Here is a 24,424-nt window from a genome sequence, read left to right as displayed (position 1 = left end):
GAGCGAGAGACAATTAACCCTGTCAGAGCGATGAAACCACAAAATGTAACATCAACATATAATTGCTGAATATGAACACAGTAGTGTGGTGGATCTCACCCCATCTCTTTTGTCATTTCAAAATTAAAGCCGGCATCCAAGGCATACCGGCCTGGTGCACTTAACTTTTGTAATGGAACTAGTTTGATGAACCATGAGTCGCTGAGGTGGTTTGGAACCCCTCTATGAGGTAGCTTTGAAGCCTGAGGTGTGTAATGGCCTACTGGTAATATCCTAGGAATCCATCTCTAACCCTAACCCTCCAGCTCTGGGCGTCCCTCTCTGTGAAAGAAACTAGGTTAGGCCTCACAAGTCACGGCGGCTGTAAGAATAGACATGCCCGCTATTCTTATGGCATCCTAACCCTAAAATCCTAACCAACCCTAACCCTACAGTATGCCCTAACCAGCGCTGACCAGAGAGTCCCGCCAGGCCACTCGACAAGCACTGTAAGGGGGAATGGATGGGGGGGAAAGGCTAGCCCCAGCCCGGGTACGGACATGGCATCAACCCATCGGCCCCTGAGCCCTTAAAAGTGGCCAGGACCCTTCACTCAAGGTCCTGCTATTAAGTCCCACTTACGTCCAGCCCACAGGGGGGGGGGCAGATGTAAGACTCAGGCTGGGGGGGGGGGTCTCCAAGCTGGATCCAGGAGCGGGTCTGGTCAGTCTGGAGGCTTGCACAGGGGACCTGGCTAGATCGAGAGATCCAGGACTCCAGGCCCTTCCAGCCTGGTTCCCTAAGCGGGCTGAGAGATCCAGGGATGGGGCCTCCAGCCTGCTTTGACCCTGGAGGCTTGGTGTTAGGAGAACCAGGGCTGGATCCAGGACTTTGGCCAAGTCAGGCTGGAAGCCTGCACAGGGAACCAGCTGCTCCTCCATCCACAACACATTGGAGCGTTACTGACAGTACATCCACACAAAGACACTTTATATACCGTATGCACTGAACATTGTTTACTAGAGTACTAATGTATATGAGAATATTGCCTATTCAGTCTCTGAAGAGGCTCAGTCAACAACTGAATGTAATGATACATCTGTACCTGATCTGTGTTCGAAACGAAATAACTTCCTCACTTCCTCGCTGTGCGCATGCGTGCTGGAGCAAGTGGGGAAGCTATTTTGTTTCTAAAGATGTTTCTAAAGATCATATTACAGACGCATGTGAAAAACCACAACAGGCCTACGCTCTATGTAAGCACAACTAGCGATTCATAAAAACAGATTGATGAAAACAACCGTTTCACGGCAGAAAATAGATTTTTTGGAAGCTGCATTCTCAGTGCCCCGTCCGCCGCCATTACATGGATATACTGGCTCGCGCTGGATTTTAAATTTCTTCTACAGGCCTCCGAATTACACCAAAGTGATCTCAGTGAGTCAAACGTCTTATAATATGCCGTAAATAGGTCCAGGTTGTCAAAAACGAGCATTCTCCTTTAAGGTCTTCTGTCTTCGTCTGTTATCCAGTAGAATGACAAACAGCATAACAACAAATGCAATTCGGTTCCAATTGAATGTTATATGGAAGGAAGGAGGCCTTTGTAAAGGAAATACGAGGCCGAACACCTTGCAACACTTACCTCCTTTCTCTGTGGTCATGAAATGCTTTGGGAGGCTGATCAAGGACTACATCTGTAGAGGGTGAAGCATGCTGGGTAGGTGGGAGCAGATGTAGTTTTTTATTTTTATTTAATTTTACCTTTATTTTACCAGGAATATTCCCGTTGGGATTCAGAATCTCTTTTACAAGGGAGTCCTGGCCAAGACAGCAGCACAATAGTTCCACATTTAAATACACAAATAAAAACAATAAAAACAATTTTAAAAAGTTGGCAATTCATATCAAGACATGATAATCACCAGTAGCATTCAGTATCAGGACATGTGCATTCAGTACTCAAATAGTCCTTAATCCTAGTTTAAAAGGTTCCATACTTAGCAGGACATGTGCATTCAGTACTCAAATAGTCCTTAATCCTAGTTTTAAAAGGTTCCATACTTGGCAGGTATTCCAATAGTCTTTGATCAAGGACTACATCTGCTCCCACCTGCCCACCTGCTTCACCCTCTACAGTTTGCTAAAACTAAAAGTTGGTCTAACGCTCTCTGGGGCATTTCCTGTTTTTCCAGATGGAGTCACGTCACTGCATCAGACAGGATGGGAAGCATATTAGACCGAGCAGGCAGAGGACGGTATACACACAGATGAAGACCATCAGCACAGTAGGACGTTAAATCAGGTACTGTATGAGACATTGTGTTTGTGAAAAATCTTTGAAATGTTACTTTTAGGGTCCTTATTCAATCCTTTTAGGGTCCTTATCCTGTTATTATGACATGAACCATGGAATAGGTTGTGTGAGTGTCATACTGTAGGAAGCATGTACAGTGTTGTATTTGGGCTTTGTGTCTATACAATGACACTTTCTCAAGAATGAAAAACCTGCCTTATAAGGCAGGAAAGAGAACATTAACTGCAGCAAAATGTTTTGTAAAGAGAAATGAACTAATATTGGCAATTTCTCTTGCAGGGGTACTTATTCTGTGCAGCCTGGTTTAGGGAAGGTTTCTTGTTGTTGTGCCATCTGGCCATGGTCTTCACCAATGTAACAACGATTACAGAATTCATCATCCTGGGATTCCCAGGGCTTCAGCCTCAGTATTATGGACTGGTTTCATTCATTCTTCTCTTTACCTACTTATCCATTATGACAGGAAATATTTTTATCTTAGCATTTGTAGCCTGTGAGAAAAGTCTACAGAAAGCAACATATCTGATCTTCTGTCATCTGGCTGTGTCAGACTTAGCATTTGGAACCGTGACCTTGCCCAAAATCATATCCAGATATTGGGTGGAGGACAATATTATTTCATTCCATGAATGTTTTGTTCAGATGTACTTTGTACATTTCTTAGGAGCTGTTCATTCTTTCCTGCTGATGATTATGGCACTTGATCGTTATGTCGCCATATGTAATCCATTACGATACACAGTTGTGATGAATAACATGACTATTTTTGTTCTGTGTGGGATATCTTGGCTCATGCCAATGTTGTGGATGATTAAAGTAATATTTGACGCTCTCTCTTTGCATTACTGTGACTCCAACATCATTGCACAATGTTACTGTGACCACATTGCAATTACTAGACTGTCATGTGAAAACAATAGGGCTGTTCAGATCATTGCATTTGGTCTCGCCCTGTTCAGTCTGCTAGGACCTGTTATGTTCATATTTTTTTCCTACATTTCCATCTTTATAGCTGTCCTGAGAATGTCTACCTCTGAGGGGCGCTATAAAGCCTTCTCCACTTGTACTCCACAGCTCTTTATCATATGCCTGTATTACCTACCAAGATGTTTTGTATATATGGCCAATAATTTGGGATTTAGATTTGGTGTAGATATTCGTGTTGTTGTGATAATGCTTTATAGTCTGTTTCCTTCTGCCATCAATCCAATCATATACTGCTTCAAGACAAAGGATATCAAAGAACTGTTGATGAAGAGATGGAACAAAGCCAAAATTGTTTTTTTGATTAAAATGTCCCATTAATAAAAACAAGAACAGATATAATAATCAAATTACAATAACTTTTGCAAGTGTGATGACAGTGTGATTATATTAGTCATTTACATTAGCAGACACTTTAATCCAAAGTGACAATACAATAAGTACAATAATTGAACTTAGCGTAGGTAGTCAGTGTACTTCTACTCGCCAGCACTCACAAGTACATCTCCTTTTTAAACAAGTGCCTAAGAGCATAATCTAATTCTAAAGCAAAAGTGCATGAGTAGGAAAATATAAATGCAATAGGTGCTTTAAGAGGTACTGTAGGATCCTGGTAGTACTTCTTGAAGAGGTGAGTGTTGAACCTGTGGTGAAAGATGGGCAGCGACTCTGCTGTCCTGACGTCAGTGGGCAGTTCATTCCACCACTGCGGGGCCAGGACAGAGAAGAGCCGTGACCGTGGGGCCAGGATAGAGAAGAGCCGTGACCGTGGGGCCAGGACAGAGAAGAGCCGTGACCGTGGGGTCAGGACAGAGAAGAGCCGTGACCGTGGGGTCAGGACAGAGAAGAGCCGTGACCGTGGGGTCAGGACAGAGAAGAGCTGTGACCGTGTTGATCGAGGCAACCAGTCACCCTAAAGTATCAGAGCGTAGTGGTCGGGAGGGGGTGTAGGGCTTGACTATGTCCTGGAGGTAGGAGGGAGCCAGTTAAAAATAGTGTGGATGTTTCCTAAACAAAGTATAACAAGTACAGTAGTTAAATCTGACGATCGTTAATAGTGACACTGCATGTGGGTGTACAGAAAGTGGTAATAGAGAAATAAACTATTTCACATTTATAATTTAGAGGCTCTCGGTGTTTAACGTGTGTTTCCTCTGAGACGGCCGGGGCAGGAGTTTCTTTAGCAGGATTACGCAAAAGTGACCAGAGCGATTTTCACAAATCTCTGTGGAGGTGTGTAGCATATGGGCCAACTTAGATTCAATTACATTTTGGATGTTTAAAATAAAACAAAATTTGGCCAGTTGGATCATTTTCCTTCAATTAATATCTACGTGTTGTGCCAGGTTTACCATACTGGGTGGCCGAGTGGTTAAGGTGCTGCGGTAGTAATTTGTATTCTTGGATTCAAATCCTGATGATGTTTGCGGATTTGTTTTTATTTTTTAAATAACATTGGCTTCGTTACAATGAGGAGTCAAATCAACTTTAGATATCAACTTTATTTATTTGCTATTTAAGCAAACAATATTGTAAAACAAAATGAATAATAAATAAAACAAAATAATATCTGATTCCTAAGAAACAAATCAGATAAACACAGTAGGAAAACTGTAAAGGGTGCTGAGAGAGCACAGGCCTCTGCGCATGAATGCATTTTGTTGCTGTAACTCAGTTGAAATGGTTACAGTCACACCTCAGTTTATATCAGTGGAGGCTGGTGACGCCAGACATTGGGGAGGACAGGATTAAAAATTACATTTATCAAATTATATTGCTTTAAAATGTGGATTTTACAGTCAATTTAATATGAAGATGTAGGGATTTGTCACACCGTCAATGGAAACCATTGGCATTTTTATTTTCTCCCTCATGTTTTCAGGTGTCTCTTCTCCTGCCGTTGGTATCTCTGTTGCACACAAATACTGCGAATTGATTCAGATTCATTTTTCCAGGGAGCTGTTGAGACTTTAACATTGGTGACAGGGTATGTGTATCCTAGATTCTTTATTCAAATTATTGGGGAGGACCATCCTTCCTGTCCTCTATGAATGAGCCTCCTTTGCAGGATCCAGCCAAATTTTGTATTCTTTTAATTTGTGCATCGACCAAGTTTGGATCCGTTCCAAAATGTAATGGTTTCTAAATTGGCTCGAATCTCTCCACTGAGTTTCATGATTTTAATCCTGAAAGGAGACTTCAGACTATTAGGATATCCAGTGATTATCAGGAATGGCCAGTGATATTCAGGAAGGGCTGGTTAGGGACAACAGTTTAAATTAAGAGCTGTAAGAGTTAGAGAAGTATGTCACCATAATAGTATCATTCTCAAAGGGAAACCCATGTCTTTCAACAACACAGCAAATTAGGTCTAGGTGGATTACATCTTAATTAGTGTCTCTGGAACTCTGTTCCCACGTGAGATTATGTGTGTACTGTACACTGTACTGTACACTGTGTTCCTGTAATGCTTAGCTAAATTCAAACTCCAAGAAGAGCCATAGCCTAAATCGTATTACCTTTGTTGATAAGAATGTGCTTTTCTGTAGCACATTTTCATATGGCTTCATCTGATCCTGGTAACAATATTAAATCATTTTCTGTTTGGAACATGCCGACCAATACTTATCAGGCTATGTTAATCACTGTACTGTATTTCCTAGCATCCAGTAGTATAGTGGAGGGTATACAGGAGTATACCTACTGTACTTCTTCATTCACAGACACACAGTATACCCATTTCTTATCCACCACTCCTAACATCAAGTTATGTTATAGGAATGCCATTCAGAGGGTGGCGAAGACAGCAAATCAGATCATTGATGTGCAGCTCCCAAACATCAAGGATCTCTACAACCAACACTGCCATAGGAAGGCCATGTCCATCACAAGACACCAACCACCCCAGCCATCACCTTTTTGCACCATCTCACCGAGAGCTTCTTTCCTGATGCGGTCCACAAGCTCCACAGCCAACAGCAGCAGTAGACCACCACTGACAACACCCCTGGGACAGATTCCTGCCTGGAGGTCCTGAGGGGCTTATATTTATTAAAACGATTAGACGAGATGGGAATTGTACTTTGTTGTCTGGGGACTACATGTTTTCACACACAAAACAAACCGCCATCACAACAGATTATAAATACCTTTTAACAGATAAGAATAACTAATATTGATTTTATTTTTTTATTTTGCCTTCATTTAGCCAACCGTCTGACTGCGAGGTTGCCTGTCTGATGTGTGATAAGCAACACTGGCGCCCCCCAAGAAACCATTTTGTCATCTTTCCTGTTCACCTTCTACACCTCCGACTTCAGCCACAACTCTGGAGCATGCCACACTCCAGAAGCTCTGGGATGACTCCTCTATTGTGGGCTGCATCAGTGAGGTCATAGGTCACTAGGGAGATTCATCAGATGGTCTGAGGAGAACCAGCTCCAACTCACCATCTGCAAGGAGCTGGTGGTGGACATCAGATGGGGGTTGGAAATGGTGCTTCCATCCAGGGGGTGGAAAAGGTTCCTGGGAACGCAAACCACCTCCCTTCCTGAGATTATTAAAGTTCATCTCATCTTAAAGTACCTGGCGTTTCAATTTGTCAAACTCTAATAAATGCAAAGATGCACATACTGTAAAATCTGTTTCAGAAACTGTATTCAACTTTTTCCCCCTGTAACAGAAAACTAAAGCAATAAACCACCAATGTTAAGACATGGAATTTCAGGCCATATTGTTCATATTCACATAATTCAGGGGAAAGAAATGGTTTGCCACCATGTCAATATTCATTTAAAGAACTATGTTATTATTGCATTCAATGTAACAGCAGCGTTTCCTTAAAAGGTACATTCTAAAGTGATGTCATACAGTATTAAGAAAGAAAAAAAAAGACCATGATGATACCAGTACTGCATATCATTGTAACGAGACGTTACAATGACAGAGTGACAGAGTGACAACACAAATACATTCATCATTACAAAACCGGATCTACGGTACTGTACACCGCAACAGAGAAAACAAATACTTACACTACATGAAGTCACTTGACAAGAATTCTAATATACAAATGTAATCTAGTAACAAAATATTACAATCCATGATTTTCTCACGCATCAGTAACAGAAACACTGCTCTATCCCAAAACATTCAGCCTGGTTTCTCTCAATCCTTTTTATGTAACAGAAATTACACAATTTATTTTTTAATTATGTTTGGCATTTCCATTCATGTGTGTCTCTCAATATGTGATAGCAAATACAGTACATGCTATATAATAAAGCATGGGTTGTCATGAAAAGATGTCCATGATGCTGATTTCTGGTTTTAAATGGAGCTGTTTTTCTCTCCGCTGAACGCATAGATTCTGGAATCTTCCGCTTCATTCAAGTGTCTCTGCTGGGAGGTGACGTCGACACTCAGGAAGATGGCCGATTCCTGCAAATGTCCTCTCTTTGGTTGGATCGTGTTCGTGCTAGAGGAAACATTTTTTTCCGCAAAATGAGTTAGACAGAAGATCACACTGAAACCATACTAGACAGCCATCTATGTCATACTACGATACTGGGCTGAGTTTCCCAGAGGCATCATAGCGCTACGTTCATCGTAGCGCTATGATGAACGCCATAGCTTAAGATGAACGTAGCGCTACGATGCCTCTGGGAAATCAGCCCTGGTTCAGTACTTTACCACCCTGTTTCGACTTTGTTGTGGCTGTCTTTTGCGTTTGTTCTATGGATAAGCAGTACAGATCTGGGTTTTAAACCGCCGGTATTATGTTTAGAGCTGATTGCGGTACCTTTCTGGGATAAGGCGTGGGGTTGGATACGCGTCTGTGGTGGATGGCGTTTTCACTGGGACAGCTCTCAGAGCGGAAGAAGCCATGTGGGACAGCGAGTTATTCAGCTTAGCAGGAAGTCTAGCCTCTGACTCGGCACCTATGAGGATGAGGAATTATAATACACGCACGCACGTGCACACGCGCACACACACACACACACACACACTGGTTAGATGCTCTCACACATCCTTGTATTTTCACATACTTTCTATTCCATTTTCGTCATAAGAAACAACCAAGTAATGTTCATCATATTGCTACTGGTATTTAGGAGACCGTCACTTACAAACTGAGAAGGCACTTTGAGACTTTGACATCTGGGGTTTCTTTTGGTCAGAAAACGGAGTTAAGTTCAAAAACTGGTGTTTGAGCCACGAGGCGCGGTCCTCCTCAAAAGCTTTTCTCTGCAGGACAAAAGAAAACATTAGCCCACAAAAGATCATAAGATAGCTTTCAACCGTTAAAAGTGGAAAATATGAACGTGTTACAAAACATTATTGCTATAAAAATATTATTATTATTATTAAAATATTATTATTCCACACTCCATTATATCTCCAGTAGTTTGCCTAGACTGAGGCATCTTTAAACTTTTTTTTTGAATAATAATGAAGTTATTTGATTGTTTTGAAACTATAACTTGACAGGAAAACCCCCAAATAACCAGAGCCAGTAAGGGAGAACCCTCTGCACCTCGAGGCTGAGTCTGATGGCTGCTTCTGTGAAGCTGCGCCTCTCCGTCTCAAAGGTCCTCCTCTGCTCGTCGAAGGCCCTCCGCTCCGTCCTCAGACGCTCCTTCTCCTCCAGCATGTAGCCGTCGCTGAGCAGGGACGCCGCGTCCTCGTCACACGGGGAGCTCAGCTGCTGCTGCGCGGGCGGAGGAAGTTCAAAGTTCACGCAGGCTGTTGGACAGCCGTAACCGACTGTTGCCTATGTTGCGTTGTTGTTCTTTTCGTGTGTTGTTCTTTTCGTTTGTATTATACCGTCTTTTAAAAAATAGTTTTTATGGTAAATGGACTGCACTTATAAAGCGCTTTTCCACCTTAGCGGCACTCAAAGCGCTTTACAATGACCTCTCATTCACCCATTCACACACACATTCACACACCAATGGCGGTAGCTGCCATGCAAGGTGCTAACCTGCTCATTGGGAGCAATTTGGGGTTAGGTGTCTTGCTCAAGGACACTTCGACATGTGGACAGTCGGAGCTGGGATTCGAACCACTGACCCTTCGATCACTGAACAACCCGCTCTACCAACTGAGCTACAGACAACCCTCTTTTACTCATTGTTTTCTGTCTTTTTTTGACATGTGAAGCACTTTGTGACTGTGCTGTGAAATGTACTATATAAATGAAGTTTTACTTACTTACTTACTTACTCACCTACTTACTTACTCACCTACTTACTCACCTACTTACTTACTCACCTACTTACTCACCTACTTACTTACTCACCTACTTACTTACTCACCTACTTACTCACCTACTTACTTACTCACCTACTTACTTACTCACCTACTTACTTACTCACCTACTTACTCACCTACTTACTTACTCACCTACTTACTCACCTACTTACTTACTCACCTACTTACTTACTCACCTACTTACTTACTCACCTACTTACTTACTCACCTACTTACTCACCTACTTACTCACCTACTTACTCACTTACTTACTTACTTACTCACCTACTTACTCCCCTCCTTACTCACTTACTTACTTACTTACAGCCAAGAGTTCAGGAAACGTGGCCGACAGATAACCCAACCACTGCAGACCTTTCATCGGCGGGTTCACTTTGCTGTCCAGGACCTATATGCCCATCGTTTGGAGAAAATGCTAAAAAGTGAGTTTTTTCACACCTGCAAGAGCTGCTGCTGTGTGTGGATGAAGTCTCGGCACTGCTGGACCTCCAGTTTCAGCCTGTCCATCTCCTCCTGGTGGGCCTCTCTCGGGATGGTGTCCATATTGGCTCGTTCTCCCGCCAAGGACGCTAGACAGCAACCACGGCACATCGGCACAACGGGGGCATTAATCCTAACGTTGTCCAAAATGCAGATGCTCGGCTTTTAACTAGAAATAACAAGAGATCTCCTATTACGCCAATTTTAGCCTCTTTTCACTCACATTGAAATTCAGAGTCCATTTTAAAGTGCAGCTTCTTGCTTTGAGAGTCCTTCATGGTCAATCACAGACCTCCTTCTACCTCACTCAACCAATTTGTACCTCTCTAACTGCGCGTGGCAATTAGCTCATGGTCTTTGTAGATCAGACGCAAGGCTTATTTGGGGCAATTTTGCACAGAAGTACATAATTTACATATATTAAAATGAGCCTGGCGCAGCCATGGAGCTATTTGCTCATCGGTGCAGTTTGCAATACCTTTCCCCCTTTGCGTGTGCTTTGTGGATTGGATGCTATTCTGCTAATTTGCACGGGTTTTTCCGCTGCAAAAGCTGCGCAATCCTTTTGTGGATTTGTCCAAGTGTATCAATATGAATATGCATTACCAAGAGCAACCAGTAGAGGTCTCTGTTGATTCACTCTTTATGGACTAGATTTAATTTGCTGTAGTGCTTAATACAGGGCAGTGACGACCACACATCCATTTGACCTGGTCTTGTAAGAAGCTATTTGGCTCACTTTTCAATTGTGCTTGAAGTAACAAGTAAGTAAATCAGATTATCGGCGATATGGCAAATGCGTCGACTTCCGTATGCATCTAATGGGGTTGGCGTATGTGGGACATTAGAAAAGGCCGATACGCTACCTTGGCTGTCGAGTCTCTCCACGTGGCTCTTGAGTCTCCTCCACTGCAGGCGAATGCTGCGGGTGAGCTTCTCCCGGGCGTGCTCACAAGACAGCTCCAGACCCTCCCTGCTGGAGTCAAACATCTCCTCCTCCTCCTCTGAGCCCACCTGAGAAAGGTTAAAGGTTAAAGTCCCACTGATTGTCACACACCTGACGGGATGGGTGGAGAGCTGAGAACATTTCATCGCCGACCCCGATACTGTACATGCCTGTTCCATTGATTGGTCCATTGCGGTGTGTAGTGCTGTGTGACGAATAAAGACTTCTTCTTCTTCAATATGAGCGTGTAACGCTGACACACCCCTGACGGGCCGCCACCGGACCAACCTGTTCTTGATGGTCCTCGTGTTTCTCGTCTTTCAGCGTCTGTTTCCTGGGGCTCAGAATGGACACCATCTCCCGTTTCATCTGCTGGAGCACTTTCTTCAGCTCGCCGTTCTCCATCAGCAGGTCCCTCTGCCGATTGTCGTAGTCGTTCAGCAGGGTCTTGTACATCTCTCCCTCGTGCCTGAAAAAGACAAACATTTGTTCAGCCTTTTTTAATGCACATAATTTCGATGGGTTTTTTGCTATAAACAAAGCTTAGGCTGTCAATCCACTGGACTTTTTCTGAACTAATTGTAAATAATAGAGTTGGGACGGCTTAAGGCAAGCACTCCGAAGCACCTCGAATTGAGAATAATTACACTTCCAAGCGCTTGGACCACAAGCGCAGATGTAAATTACCTCAGTTTTTCTTAGAAAAAAAGGGTCTAGTGGATCCATGGCCGTACTCCCTGAGATGGGAGTTAAAGTGCTGTCGTTACCTTGCCTCGGTTTTCCCCGTTTTCCAAAGACTTCTCCTCCCATCCGATCTTCCGATGTAGTTCAGTAACTCAATGGCTGAGAATTATGAATGACAAATGTTTACTAGTAGTATTAAAATAGCAGGAAGTGTGTGTAAAAAGAATCGACAGATAGATATGAACTTTATTTCATGGACAGCAAATCTTATCTTATATATTGGTAGATTGGAAATTGTAAGGCTTAGCATAACCTAATATAAGGTTATTAAATATCTTATTACCTTGTTTCTTCTCTTTCTTGTGGATCAGGAGCTGGTTTAAGCGCTCCTTCAGCTTGCTGAACTCTCTCTCCCTTCTTTTCAGGTCATGATTGTACTGAGTTGCCCGGCTAGCGATTATGTTCTGAAGTTTCTGTACCTGACAAGGAAACAATGCACGTGGTATGACTGTACTGATACTCAAGCCTTGGGAATAGAAATCTCAGTCTTAATGGCGACTCATGTCAGGTTAAGTTCCTTGCTCAAGGGCACAATGTTTGTCAAGCGGCCTGTGCCGGCCTTGAACCAGCGACCTTCTGACCCTTGGTCAGCAGGGATACCTCCCTAACCCCGTCACCTAGAGCCCTTCCTACTTGACCCCAACTTACCTCTTCCTTCTCATTTTTTAGGCAGTTCTGTAAGCTCTTCACTTTCAGCTGTAGCTGACGTTCTCTCTCAAAAAGTCCAGCGTTCTCCCTTCTAGAACGTTCCAGCTGATCCTGAGAGGGTGCATGAAACAGTGTTGAATGCCATTAATGCTAACATGTAGTTAATAAAGCAGAGCCAAAGGGCATAATATCTTGCATGCATATTATTATCTTTGCCAAGGTAACGGACACTTTCTCTCAAATAAATGTAATAGGACTGTACTCGTATGCCTTCTTGTTTTATTGCATAATAATAATAATAATAATAATAATAATAATAACAATGTACAGCTCTGTACTAACACAGCAATAAGATAAATTGAATAGCTACATACCATCTAGAAAGCATTTCCAGACAGGTGAATGCTTAAAATGTGGAATGATCAGGGGGGTTGGATGAACTACTATGGTAAATGGTAAATGGACTGCACTTATATAGCGCTTTTCCACCTTAGCGGCACTCAAAGCGCTTTACAATGGCCTCTCATTCACCCATTCACACACCAATGGCGGTAGCTGCCATGCAAGGTGCTAACCTGCTCATTGGGAGCAATTTGGGGTTAGGTGTCTTGCTCAAGGACACTTCGACATGTGGACAGTCGGAGCTGGGATTCGAACCGCTGACCCTTCGATCACTGAACGACCCGCTCTACCAACTGAGCTCCAGCCGCCCCGGGCGAGTGAGTTAGAGGTGCGGTCCCACCTTCAGCCTGGTGTTGCTCAGCTGCAGGCGGTCCATGTCGCTGCCGGACCTCAGCTGCTCCACCTCCATGTCCTCCGTCGCTCGCACGCCGCGCCGGTGCAGCTCCAGCAGGTCGTACATGCCGTTCAGCGCCGCCACGGCGTTCATCTCCAGGCTGCCGTCGACCGCGGCGCCGCAGACCGACGGCAGGCCCAGGGAGGACACCTCCTAGACGGGACAGCGGCCAGGCACGGGTCAGACTGGATGTGTAGCGTAGCTGATAGCCGTAGGTGCTAATCTGTCGCGAAGATGATTTTTCAGGCTGTCGACCGCTGTTGCACGTTGCAGATTAAGCTCTCCGAATGAAACATTAGAATTTCATAGGTTCTCAGCGGTTTAACAAAACGGTGACATGGCTCTTTGAGGTGTGCCCGGATATATAGCCCGGGTGACCCCTCACCCAGGCTCGGGGGGGGTAAAAGGATAGCCCCTCGGCCCCGAGCCTGGGGGGGGGGAGAGGAGAACACAACACCTAACCGATACGAAGAAGAAGCAGTTTAATGGCATTAAAATTAAATATGCAAATATGCAAATTAAATATGCACTGAAATCAAAGGCAGCCTACCTGATCGATGTAGGAGAGGCATTCTGGCAGGTTATCCTCTGTGCAGAAGGCACTATGGATGTTGTAGGGGTTTCTGGGCATCGACAGAGAAAGCACAGATGATGATTGGCTGAACTGTCGTAGGGGAGACATTCCGAATCTGGAAGAGCTGCAGGAAATGTCCTGGATTTCTGTACAGGAGGACATGTTAAAAGATAGTTATACTTCTAGTATCCTTCATGCTCAACATAGCATGGCTCACAATATCAATAACCTACCTAGAAGGCCTAAAACAAGAAAACCTAAGGTGTTCCTTTAGTGTGTGTTGGAGAATTTAGGTTAGTCCCAGACACGGAACCTTTAAATAGCATTCATCTGTTATTTCTGTCAAATTAAACTTATCCTTCACACAGGAGGCTCGATTTATCTAGAGCACCAATGAAAGGAGACGGCAACAGCCTACTCATATTTCCAAAGTTCATTTCGTAGGATTTCCTAACTTGCATTGCATTTTGAAGCTCGATGACTGAAAATGATTGCGTGCTTACAGTCATTACAAATTCAAATGTTCTATGACTATGTGCTCTACAGTAAATTGTCTGAACGACACTCACCAAGTGAAGACTCTGGCATTGTTGCACTGTGTCCCTCAACCCCTGGAAGACACACCGTCTTCAGAGCACACCCTCGTGTCCCAGAGACATCTCACAGAATGGGGGGTGCAGAGGGCTCCTGGAATAGAGGGTAGAGGGTGAGATCAGCAGCAGACATTTAACTGTGTCCACGGGACGGGGACGACCCAGGACGGGTGACCGGGCGAGGGATGGAACCACTGCTGCAGTCCAGGGAGGAGACAGGGAGGGAGGAGAGAGGAACAGTCCAGGGAGGAGGGAGGGAGGGAGGAGAGAGGGACAGTCCAGGGAGGAGAGAGGGACAGTCCAGGGAGGGAGGAGGGAGGAGAGAGGGACAGTCCAGGGAGGAGGGAGGGAGGGAGGAGAGAGGAACAGTCCAGGGAGGGAGGGAGGGAGGAGAGAGGAACAGTCCAGGGAGGAGACAGGGAGGGAGGAGAGAGGGACAGTCCAGGGAGGAGGGAGGGAGGGAGGAGAGAGGAACAGTCCAGGGAGGAGACAGGGAGGGAGGAGAGAGGGACAGTCCAGGGAGGAGGGAGGGAGGGAGGAGAGAGGAACAGTCCAGGGAGGGAGGAGAGAGGAACAGTCCAGGGAGGGAGGAGAGAGGAACAGTCCAGGGAGGAGACAGGGAGAGAGGAGAGAGGAACAGTCCAGGGAGGAGACCGGGAGGGAGGAGAGAGGGACAGGGGTTGTACACTTGAGGACATGCAACGGCATGTCTAAATGACATTAGACACAGTAGATTAGACTTTAACTTTGTTTGCCTAAAAAGGACCAGACCTGGCAAGTGCTCTAACAAAACAAAAGCAAAAGCAGGTACACACACACACACAGACACACAGACACACACACACACACACACACACACACACACACACACACACACACACACACACACAAAGTAACTAATTGCATTTGACATATTTTCTTGCATACAGTCTTGCAGCCTTATTCAAGACATGGTGTTTTATCTGCAGAAACAGACTGTTATATTTCAGACAGTCGACATAATCGGAGACAATTATTTCAAAGGTGATGTTTTACAAATGTAAGGATGAAACAAGCTAACCTGTATCTGCCACATGGTCAAGAAGAAACAAAATACATGTAGGCAACCCTGTTTATGCACAATATACTGTAGTAGGCCAGGGCATTCGGTTATGAAGAATGATGACACCTTTGGATGGAATCAAGCCATGAAAACAAATGTTTTCTCAAATGGTTAAATAATAAATAGCCTTATGGTGACACTTAATCTCCTGTTGGTCTTTCTAATGGGATCTGCAGGACAGATGGCAAGCGGACCAGGCTTATAGAGCCAGGCACTTAATCAACAGGCCATTCATTAACTTGCTAAAGCTTATTACAACTTCACTATCTAGACTCTGCTTAACACAGACAGCTACGGTACTAAGGTTAACGTTAAGTAGCTAAAAAGGCACATTTCGTGGGTCACGCAGCGCTACTAGAGAGACGGGTCAACGAGGAGAGACCACAGCCTCGCTACTAGAGAGACGGGTCAAGCAAGGAGAGACCAGCCTCGCTACTAGAGAGACGGGTCAAGCAAGGAGAGACCAGCCTTGCTACTAGAGAGACGGGTCAAGCAAGGAGAGACCAGCCTCGCTACTAGAGAGACGGGTCAAGCAAGGAGAGACCAGCCTCGCTACTAGAGAGACGGGTCAAGCAAGGAGAGACCACAGCCTCGCTACTAGAGAGACGGGTCAAGCAAGGAGAGACCAGGGACAGCCTCGCTACTAGAGAGACGGGTCAAGCAAGGAGAGACCACGGGAGAGACGGGTCAAGCAAGGAGAGACCAGACAGCCTGGCTACTAGAGAGACGGGTCAAGCAAGGAGAGACCAGCCTCGCTACTAGAGAGACGGGTCAAGCAAGGAGAGACCACAGCCTCACTACTAGAGACGGGTCAAGCAAGGAGAGACCAGACAGCCTGGCTACTAGAGAGACGGGTCAAGCAAGGAGAGACCACGGACAGCCTCGCTACTAGAGAGACGGGTCAAGCAAGGAGAGACCAGACAGCCTCGCTACTAGAGAGACAGGTCAAGCAAGGAGAGACCACAGCCTCGCTACTAGAGAGACAGGTCAAGCAAGGAGAGACCACAGCCTCGCTACTAGAGAGAGACGGGTCAAGCAAGGAGAGACCACGGACAGCCTCGCTACTAGAGAGACGGGTCAAGCAAGGAGAGACCAGGGACAGCCTAGTTTGCTAGCACTGTCTTCCCAGCAAACACGCAACGTCAGGGAGACGTTCAGATCACGTCTTAATAACGTCCGTGGGTCCTGAACCCCGTGTGTTCGTCTGCTGGACCCCTCAATATTCACACGTCTGGCTTGGACCCCTCTAAGACGTCTGTGGACGTGCAGAACGGGTTCAATATCTGAACGTCTAAAATAAACATTCATTCTGGCTCCTAATTGGATGTCTTTGGACGTCCGAAAAAGACAAAAAAGACATCTAAAAGACGTCCTCTAGACGTGTCTTTGCTCAGTGGGTAACTACAGACTGACTTATAGTCAGGCTTCAAGCTGGACAGCTGATTTCTATTTCAAAATGACAACAACCACAAATATCTAGACTATAGCAGCTATATGGATCATTCCCAAAGGAACCTTTTCAAAACAGACTGGGTTGTCAAAACAGGCCACCGTACAGGGCTAGCTAGCTTTTAGCACAACTGCGCCATATTCACACATTCATAGCTTTCAAATTAATTCAATATGACTTAACTTACGTGTTTTATACCATTGTGGAAAAGGTTATTCTTCTTAATCTCGAGTGAGTCTCTGAAGATTGAAAGGCGTTCTGTTAACAGCGACCTACAAACTGCCACTCCGCTGAGAAAGACAACAGTGCTGTGATTGGTTGAGGGTTAATGCGTTGTCAGGCAAACAACACCTACTTACCTGATTGGCTGAAATCCCAGTCCTTTACCTCTTCAGCATCTCTGCCGTTTTGTCCTCAATCTGATATACCTCTACATTGATAACGTTGTTTGTGGCTACGGTGATATATATATATTTACTTCCTGCATTGCAATGTGTCAATGTGTGTCATTTTAATAAGTGTAGTCTAGTGCTATAAAACCATTGGGGAAAAATTTGAGGATTGTTTTCATTCGATGAATAAAACAGGCATACTCATAATTGTATGTCTCTATGCTTTATTTCTAAGAATGCATAAATAAGACAGGTAAGAATTGGGAGCAATTTAACATCAAATCACAATGTCATACTTGTTTTTGGTAGCGTAACTCTAATCGTGAGATGTGTGATATATAAAGTCACCTACAAATTTCACCACACCACCTATACAATGCACTCAGCGGTTATCAACTTGTCACTATGTTTCCATATTCAAAAGCTATTGACACAATAATAATGCATTTGATTTCCTCATTCTGTTACATAATGGACATCTTAAAGGTACCCAATGTAGTTTTTGACCACTCCCCGAAAATCGCGAACTACGTCATTGCGTCAATACGCAGAGCACATAGTGACGTTTCACACATCTTTGTTGTTTTCAAAACATTAGCTAAATATCATTTTGCGAAGATATTACAAGGTAGGAAAGACATTCAAGTGATTCAACATGTTTATTAGACTACAAGGAACCATATAATCGAGGAATTTCGTGGAGTTTTGATTCACGTTTCGTTGGGTACCTTTAATTAATCCTATACAGCATGTTATTTTACAGGCATTTACTGCGTATGCTACTGTACCCGATCACCTGACTCTAGGAGTCAACAATCAGATGGTATCACAGTGAAGCAACATGTGGGAATAACAAGACTGCTTCTAACACCTTGTTGTTTGCATGTCTTCATTTCCATCTCTCCACTTACCAGTTACGATACAAAAACAAATACTGCCATGATGTATATTCATGTATTTTATTTATTTGCCTTATTCCCCTGGCAGCCATATTGGTCAGTCTGACTTAATTGGTGGTGCAGATGCGGAAGTGCCCGTTGACTTCAGTGTTAAAAGTTCACTGTAAAAACACCACTTCAAGAACCAAAATAGTCGAAATAACAGGCTGAATACACTATCGGGGTTACAAACTCATCATTACCAGACTCTGATTGTTTTTCACTGCCGTTGTTTTCGCGTTTGGAAATACATGGAGGTGAATGAGCCATAGTTAGCCGTCAGCTAAGTTTACAGTTTGTAACCCCGATAGTGTATTCAGCCTATTATTTTGACTATTTTTGGTTCTTGAAGTGGTGTTTTAACAGTGAACTTTTAACATTGAAGTCAACGGGCACTTCCGCATCCGCACCCCTCATTACGTCAGACTGACCAATATGGCTGCTGAGGTGAATAAGGCGAATAAACATGAAATACTGTCTGAACATAATCACAGAGCAAATGAACTGTGACCCTTACAGCATCAAATAAATGTTTGTTTTTGTTTGTTTTTATTGTACAATACAGTTGTTGAACACAAACAGTGGATCCTAGACTAGTATATACAGCACATGTTTGATTAGCTAGATGCTAACTGGGACAGGGATGCTCCGGAGACCGATGGCTCTGAGCAGTGGGTCTGAATCATCTTCTCTCTTTGCTTCTAGCCACCATGTCGTCATCTCACCCTTACCCTGAAATAACAAAACACAGGGTTTTCCTGCATAGAGGAATTACTGCTTCCCCCCAAAGAGGTTTTAACCAAAGCCAAAGGAAAATTACCAGCGCCAAAATGTTTTTTGTTTTTTTTAAACTGAGAATTAAAACAGCAATTGAAATCTCCACGTGTTTAATAGCTTGTTTCAAGTGCAGCCCATCCCTCTTTCTTGCATTTTCCGTGGTTTGGACCACTAGTCATCGAGTCAATTGACAGGATATCAGTGTTTCCCTACTGTAATATAACCAGTTACATTAATTATTATTATTAATTATAAAAAAATTTGCAGGCTCCCCAAAAATTTGCAGGTCCTACACATCAACCCCCATGAACGGTCGGGGGAAAGGGTCGTATTTGAGGAGCATGTGTTTCCTTCTGAATACTTAATGAAAGCCTTTATGAATGGTAGGGGAAGTGTGCAAAGCAGCTGGGGCCATTCCCTAATTAAAACCTGTAGATCCTGTTTGCCCTGTGATAGTATATCACCATGTCCATCCTGTTAGGCCTGTGATAGTATATCACCATGTCCATCCTGCTTGGCCTGTGATAGTATATCACCATGTCCAGCTGGAGAAAGCCTCTACGATCAAGAAACGGTCACATAACTATGGCGACCGCCGTGATCACCTTCAAAAATGCCCCAAGCAGAACCTTCAACCTTCAACAGTGTCCGTTCTGTTTCCTTTGGGAATAAAAGACAAAGCTACACAAAGGAACCCAGCTCTCATTTCACCTTCTCCCTACACACAAACTACCCAGGCAGGGTCGGCTGGGGGTGTTGGTGTTGGTTTCTCATTGGTTTCCTCCACGCCGAATGTGTTTGAAGGTTGTGTAAAAGAAACGTTTCTAATAATCCTTTGTTTTGTCGGGTTATTTTACCTTGACGTTCAGTGACCCTCGGCAGGTCAGGATGTAACCGCCCAGCGTGTGAAGGAGATCTGCAGTGGCTCCACTCACCTGGATCTGCAGAGCTGTGGATGAAAGCAACATAACACACATGGTAGGACAACAAATACTCTGGGTATGAAATGTGCTATACAAATAAAGTTTTGATTGATTGATCGATACTCCTCTTTCTCTTTTATGCATGTTCACTACCATGTATATTCTGTGTTCCTACCTATGCTGTACTTTCCCACTGCTGAAACACCAACACATTTCCCCTCACAGGGATTATTAAAGTTCATATACTCTATGTATCTATCTACTGTATCTGCCTGCCTGCCTGCCTGCCTGCCTGTCTGTCTGTCTGCCTGTCTGTCTGTCTGCCTGTCTGTCTCTGTCTGTCTGCCTGCCTGCCTGTCTGCCTGTCTGCCTGTCTGCCTGTCTGTCTGTCTGCCTGCCTGCCTGCCTGTCTGTCTGTCTGCCTGTCTGTCTATCTGTCTGTGCCTTTATCACTTAGCTGCCCCTCTGTGGACAATGCACTCAACCGTGGCCTTAACCTCACCAGTCACAGGCAGATTATTAAAGTGACAAACACACATGATCAAACTCTTCACAGCATCCTTGGGCACTACCTTCACTTGTTGATTCCATCCGTGATGCTGTGTTCACCGTGTCACCAAATAAGCAGTATCGGGGCATTTTTGTCCCAACAACACCAGCTACAACAGGCCCTATGGAGGACAACATCAAAGAATGTACGCCTGTAGTCTGGACACATTTAACCATAGTTCATAAACAATGCAAAGCAGGTCAGTTAATCGTTATTTAATCGAAGCATGAAGAGATTATACTGTAGTATGAATGTTGAGAGTATTTTCTGATTTCTGAAGTGAAGAAAAGAGATATCAAAAATCCCTCTTGGACAAAGTTTTGAATAGGGATATGTGAACAAAATGAAACAAGAATTTTGAATCTGGCTTGAACCAATTAAAAAAATTGATGTCCCGAAATTATGCAAATTAGCGCATATTTAGCGTAATTTGCATATTTATCCATAAGATTTCAGAAAACGTGTAATACAAAAAAGATGCTCCTTAATGTACCTAACAAACTGGGGGAGTTTGATGGTGATACCTATTAAGGATTTTTTTTTCCCTATTCACCTGGGGTGTCTCCCCTTAATCGAAGCACGAAGAGGTTATACTGGAAGACATACTGTAAGGTGAGACTCACAGTACCTGAGTGGATGCCCGCTCGTATCTTCAGCTGTGTGGTGGGCTTGTGGGGGATTTTGAAGGCGTGGCAAACGCTGACCAGGTCCAGCGCCATGCTGGCGATCTCACCCGCATGGTTGATGCCATTCTCATTAGGGACACCAGAGACCACCATGTCTGAGAGAAAGCCATCGGATTAGGATGGGGAGAGAAAGACGTGAGAAAACAGACAGACAGACAGACAGACAGACAGACAGACAGCTGGGTAGACAGACAGGCAGGTGGGCACACAGATAGATAGGCAGGCAGTCAGGCAGATGAATAGACAGACAGATTGACTGTCTGTCTGACTGACTGACTGACTGACTGAGACTGACCGACAGACTGACCGACTAACTGAGACTGACTGACTGACTGACTGACTGAGACTGACTGACTGACCGACTGACCGACAGACAGACTGACCGACTAACTGAGACTGACTGACTGACTGACTGACTGAGACTGACTGACTGACCGACTGACCGACAGACAGACTGACCGACTAACTGAGACTGACTGACTGACTGACTGACTGACTGACTGACTGACTGACTGACTGAGACTGACTGACTGACTGACTGACTGACTGACTGAGACTGACTGACTGACTGACTGACCGACAAGAAGGGTATAGATGGACAGACCGGAATGTGGATAGACAGACAGACAGGCTTTCCACAGCAATACTCACAAGCATCACCAATCGTCTCCACTTTGTACACATCATAATTGTCCATGATGTCATCGAAGGTGGTGTAAAGCTGATTGAGGAAGTCCACCACCTGGTGTGGAGTGCTGTCACCGGACAGCTGTGTGAACCCCACTATGTCACTGCCACGAAGAGAAGAGACATCCTGTCATTTTTCATTTGAAAAGCCTTTTTTTCTTGAACCGAAACATTTTCTGAACAGTAGGTTTAAAACTGGAAGTCATATAGCAAAAATTATAATTTCAATAACCCGATTAAACGAGGAGGACAGAGCAATGACACCTACCTGAAGAAGACTGTAGCACTGGAGTAGCTCTGAGCCTCTGCTGTGCGACCCTGACGAAGGTCATCAGCCACCGGCTTGGGTAACATACCTGGGGAAATGTTAGATCGTGAAATACGCTTTTCTACCACTAGATGGCAGCAGTGGTTTGATTACAACCGATCGTGAAATACGCTCGAATCTTTTTCTACCACTAGATGGCAGCAGTGGCTTGTTTACAACCAACACCACGCATAAACAGGTAGCCTATACTCACTAAAAGTCTCCTGGTTATTCTGACTTACTGTAAAGCAAGCGGTCCGTTTTCTGTTTCTCTTGAAGAAGATCTTGTGTTCTCTCAGCCACAATGGCCTCCAGATGCTTGCTATACTTCTCCATCTAGAATCACAAGGAACTTTATCCTAAGCGGATCATTTTAAGAATAAAAAAAAAGTTTCAAAAGTCCTATATTTGGATAAATGATCTACAGTGCTGTCCGTTACCAGATTCATCATCATGTCCACAGGGCTGACTTTGTGTGGGTTCATCTTATCCAGCATCTTCTTCACCTGCTCAAACGTGGGCCTCATGGTGACATTATGAGACCAGCACTTCTTGATCAGCTGTTAGAGAGAGAGGAGACCGGCTCTTTTCTATCTTATTGGCAAATTGACACTGTGCACATAAGTGGAATATTATACTCTGGAATATGTAGAGAGTGGGTCGTATGCCCACCTCCCTTGTTCTCTGTAAAGCGCATTGTGTTGCCTCTGGGTATGAAATGCGCTATACAAATAAAGCTTTGATTGATTGATTGATTATATTATGTGACAGTGTTCAACTTTGCCTCTGTTGAATGTTTGTTCTAGCTACTTGTAACCCCCTGGATCCCGTGACAGACCTCACAGTAGTCCCCTCGACTAGGACAGTCGGTGTCCACTTTCCCCGCTTTCAGCTCGGGCAGCGGCGGGCGCCACATGACGTCAATCTTCCCCCCGTCGCTTTGGTCCTGTTGGGAGAGGTGCAGAAGCAGCAGCCACAACAGCAACAACAACCACAACAACAACAACAACAACAACCACAACCACAGCAGCAGCAACAACAACCACAAACACAACAACAACCACAAACACAACAACAACAACCACAACAACCACAACCACAGCAGCAGCAACAACAACCACAAACACAACAACCACAAACACAACCACAACAACAACAACCACAAACACCACAAACAACAACAAAATAACAACAACAACAAATTATTACAGACAAATGTTGAGGGGCTTTAATCTTGTTGATCCTGTGGATAGATGTGTCACTCACAGAGATGAGGTCACAACGAGTGGCAATCTCAACTAGGATGATAGAATAACTGGAGGGAGAACGAGACAGAGGAGAAGTCATGTAAACACATACTGGACACATCCAATGATACGATACAGTACATTACAGATCCATAAACTGCATCTTAAATCCAGATGAATGAACAATTTAATCAGAATAGTTCCACAGTGGTACAATAGTTGTTTTTTACCTCTAGGTCCTCAATGTGTGTCTTATAGCTCCTATAGTAGTGTGCTCTTACAGTAGTGTGCTCTTATAGTAGTGTGCTCTTATAGTAGTGTGCTCCTATAGTAGTGTGCTCTTACAGTAGTGTGCTCTTACAGTAGTGTGCTCTTATAGTAGTGTGCTCTTATAGTAGTGTGCTCTTACAGTAGTGTGCTCTTATAGTAGTGTGCTCCTATAGTAGTGTGCTCTTATAGTAGTGTGCTCTTATAGTAGTGTGCTCCTATAGTAGTGTGCTCTTATAGTAGTGTGCTCCTATAGTAGTGTGCTCTTATAGTAGTGTGCTCTTACAGTAGTGTGCTCTTATAGTAGTGTGCTCTTATAGTAGTGTGCTCTTATAGTAGTGTGCTCTTATAGTAGTGTGCTCTTACAGTAGTGTGCTCCTATAGTAGTGTGCTCCTATAGTAGTGTGTACCTGAATACATCAGCTGCGGGGGTGATGTTGGAGCAGCTTCCCAGCAGAACCTCGGGAGCACAGTATAAACGGTAGTTATCGACACACTGGAACCCATTGCTGATTGCCTCAAAGTCGTCCTTCCTGTAGAATGTGAGTCCGTAGTCTGGAAGAACACGGTAGAAAAAGTGAGATTTGTCGTCTGTATGTGCCACTGCTGTCTAGCACGACCAAGTACATGACAGAGATATCCACCTGCATGCCCCGGGAAAGATTTGTCATGCTAGTTCAACATTCAAGCTAGCTCACCATCCATGCTAGCTCAACATTCAAGCTAGCTCAACATTCAAGCTAGCTCAACATTCAAGCTAGCTC

At 44.2% G+C, this 24,424-nt stretch overlaps 3 protein-coding genes across 4 annotated transcripts in view; 1 reads left to right on the top strand and 2 right to left on the bottom strand.

The window, feature by feature from the left end:
• Positions 1–2,635: 2,635 nt before the first annotated feature.
• Positions 2,636–3,601, top strand: LOC311326353 (olfactory receptor 2AT4-like; the record flags this gene model as incomplete). The annotated part of the gene is made up of 1 exon (XM_084459242.1): positions 2,636–3,601. The coding sequence occupies one exon, from the start codon at positions 2,636–2,638 to the stop codon at positions 3,599–3,601; it is 966 nt and encodes a 321-aa protein (XP_084315368.1).
• A 3,513-nt stretch (positions 3,602–7,114) lies between these two features.
• LOC311326288 (afadin- and alpha-actinin-binding protein-like) lies at positions 7,115–14,418 on the bottom strand. 2 transcript variants are annotated; one of them, XM_084459161.1, is made up of 13 exons: positions 14,311–14,418; positions 13,718–13,887; positions 13,114–13,320; positions 12,372–12,482; positions 12,007–12,142; positions 11,747–11,822; positions 11,268–11,448; positions 10,900–11,047; positions 9,992–10,122; positions 8,817–8,990; positions 8,410–8,527; positions 8,082–8,220; positions 7,115–7,757 (listed from the first exon to the last, which is right to left on the bottom strand). In XM_084459161.1, exons 1-13 carry the CDS (start codon positions 14,327–14,329, stop codon positions 7,610–7,612), a joined length of 1,758 nt encoding a protein of 585 aa, XP_084315287.1. In that variant the 5' UTR covers positions 14,330–14,418; the 3' UTR covers positions 7,115–7,609. The 2 variants fall into 2 exon arrangements, with proteins under 2 accessions (XP_084315287.1, XP_084315288.1); XM_084459162.1 differs by having other exon boundaries at positions 8,817–8,987.
• Positions 14,419–18,837: 4,419 nt separating this feature from the next.
• Positions 18,838–24,424, bottom strand: part of LOC311326352 (atrial natriuretic peptide receptor 2-like) — a gene marked incomplete at both ends in the record, with an annotated part of 11,361 nt that continues 5,774 nt past the window's right edge. The window contains 11 exons of the mRNA XM_084459241.1: positions 18,838–18,948; positions 19,851–19,942; positions 20,489–20,587; positions 21,095–21,247; positions 21,804–21,943; positions 22,108–22,195; positions 22,389–22,482; positions 22,587–22,706; positions 22,985–23,092; positions 23,413–23,461; positions 24,071–24,215. Of these exons, the coding sequence (XP_084315367.1) occupies positions 18,838–18,948; positions 19,851–19,942; positions 20,489–20,587; positions 21,095–21,247; positions 21,804–21,943; positions 22,108–22,195; positions 22,389–22,482; positions 22,587–22,706; positions 22,985–23,092; positions 23,413–23,461; positions 24,071–24,215 (1,199 nt within the window). The remainder of the gene's footprint in view (positions 18,949–19,850; positions 19,943–20,488; positions 20,588–21,094; positions 21,248–21,803; positions 21,944–22,107; positions 22,196–22,388; positions 22,483–22,586; positions 22,707–22,984; positions 23,093–23,412; positions 23,462–24,070; positions 24,216–24,424) is intronic.

This window comes from Borostomias antarcticus (genome assembly GCF_949987555.1).
Source record: "Borostomias antarcticus genome assembly, chromosome: 26".
In the NCBI taxonomy this organism is placed as follows: Eukaryota; Metazoa; Chordata; class Actinopteri; order Stomiiformes; family Stomiidae; genus Borostomias; species Borostomias antarcticus.
Note: the sequence above shows the minus strand (reverse complement) of the source record. Positions and strands in the feature narration are given on the sequence as shown.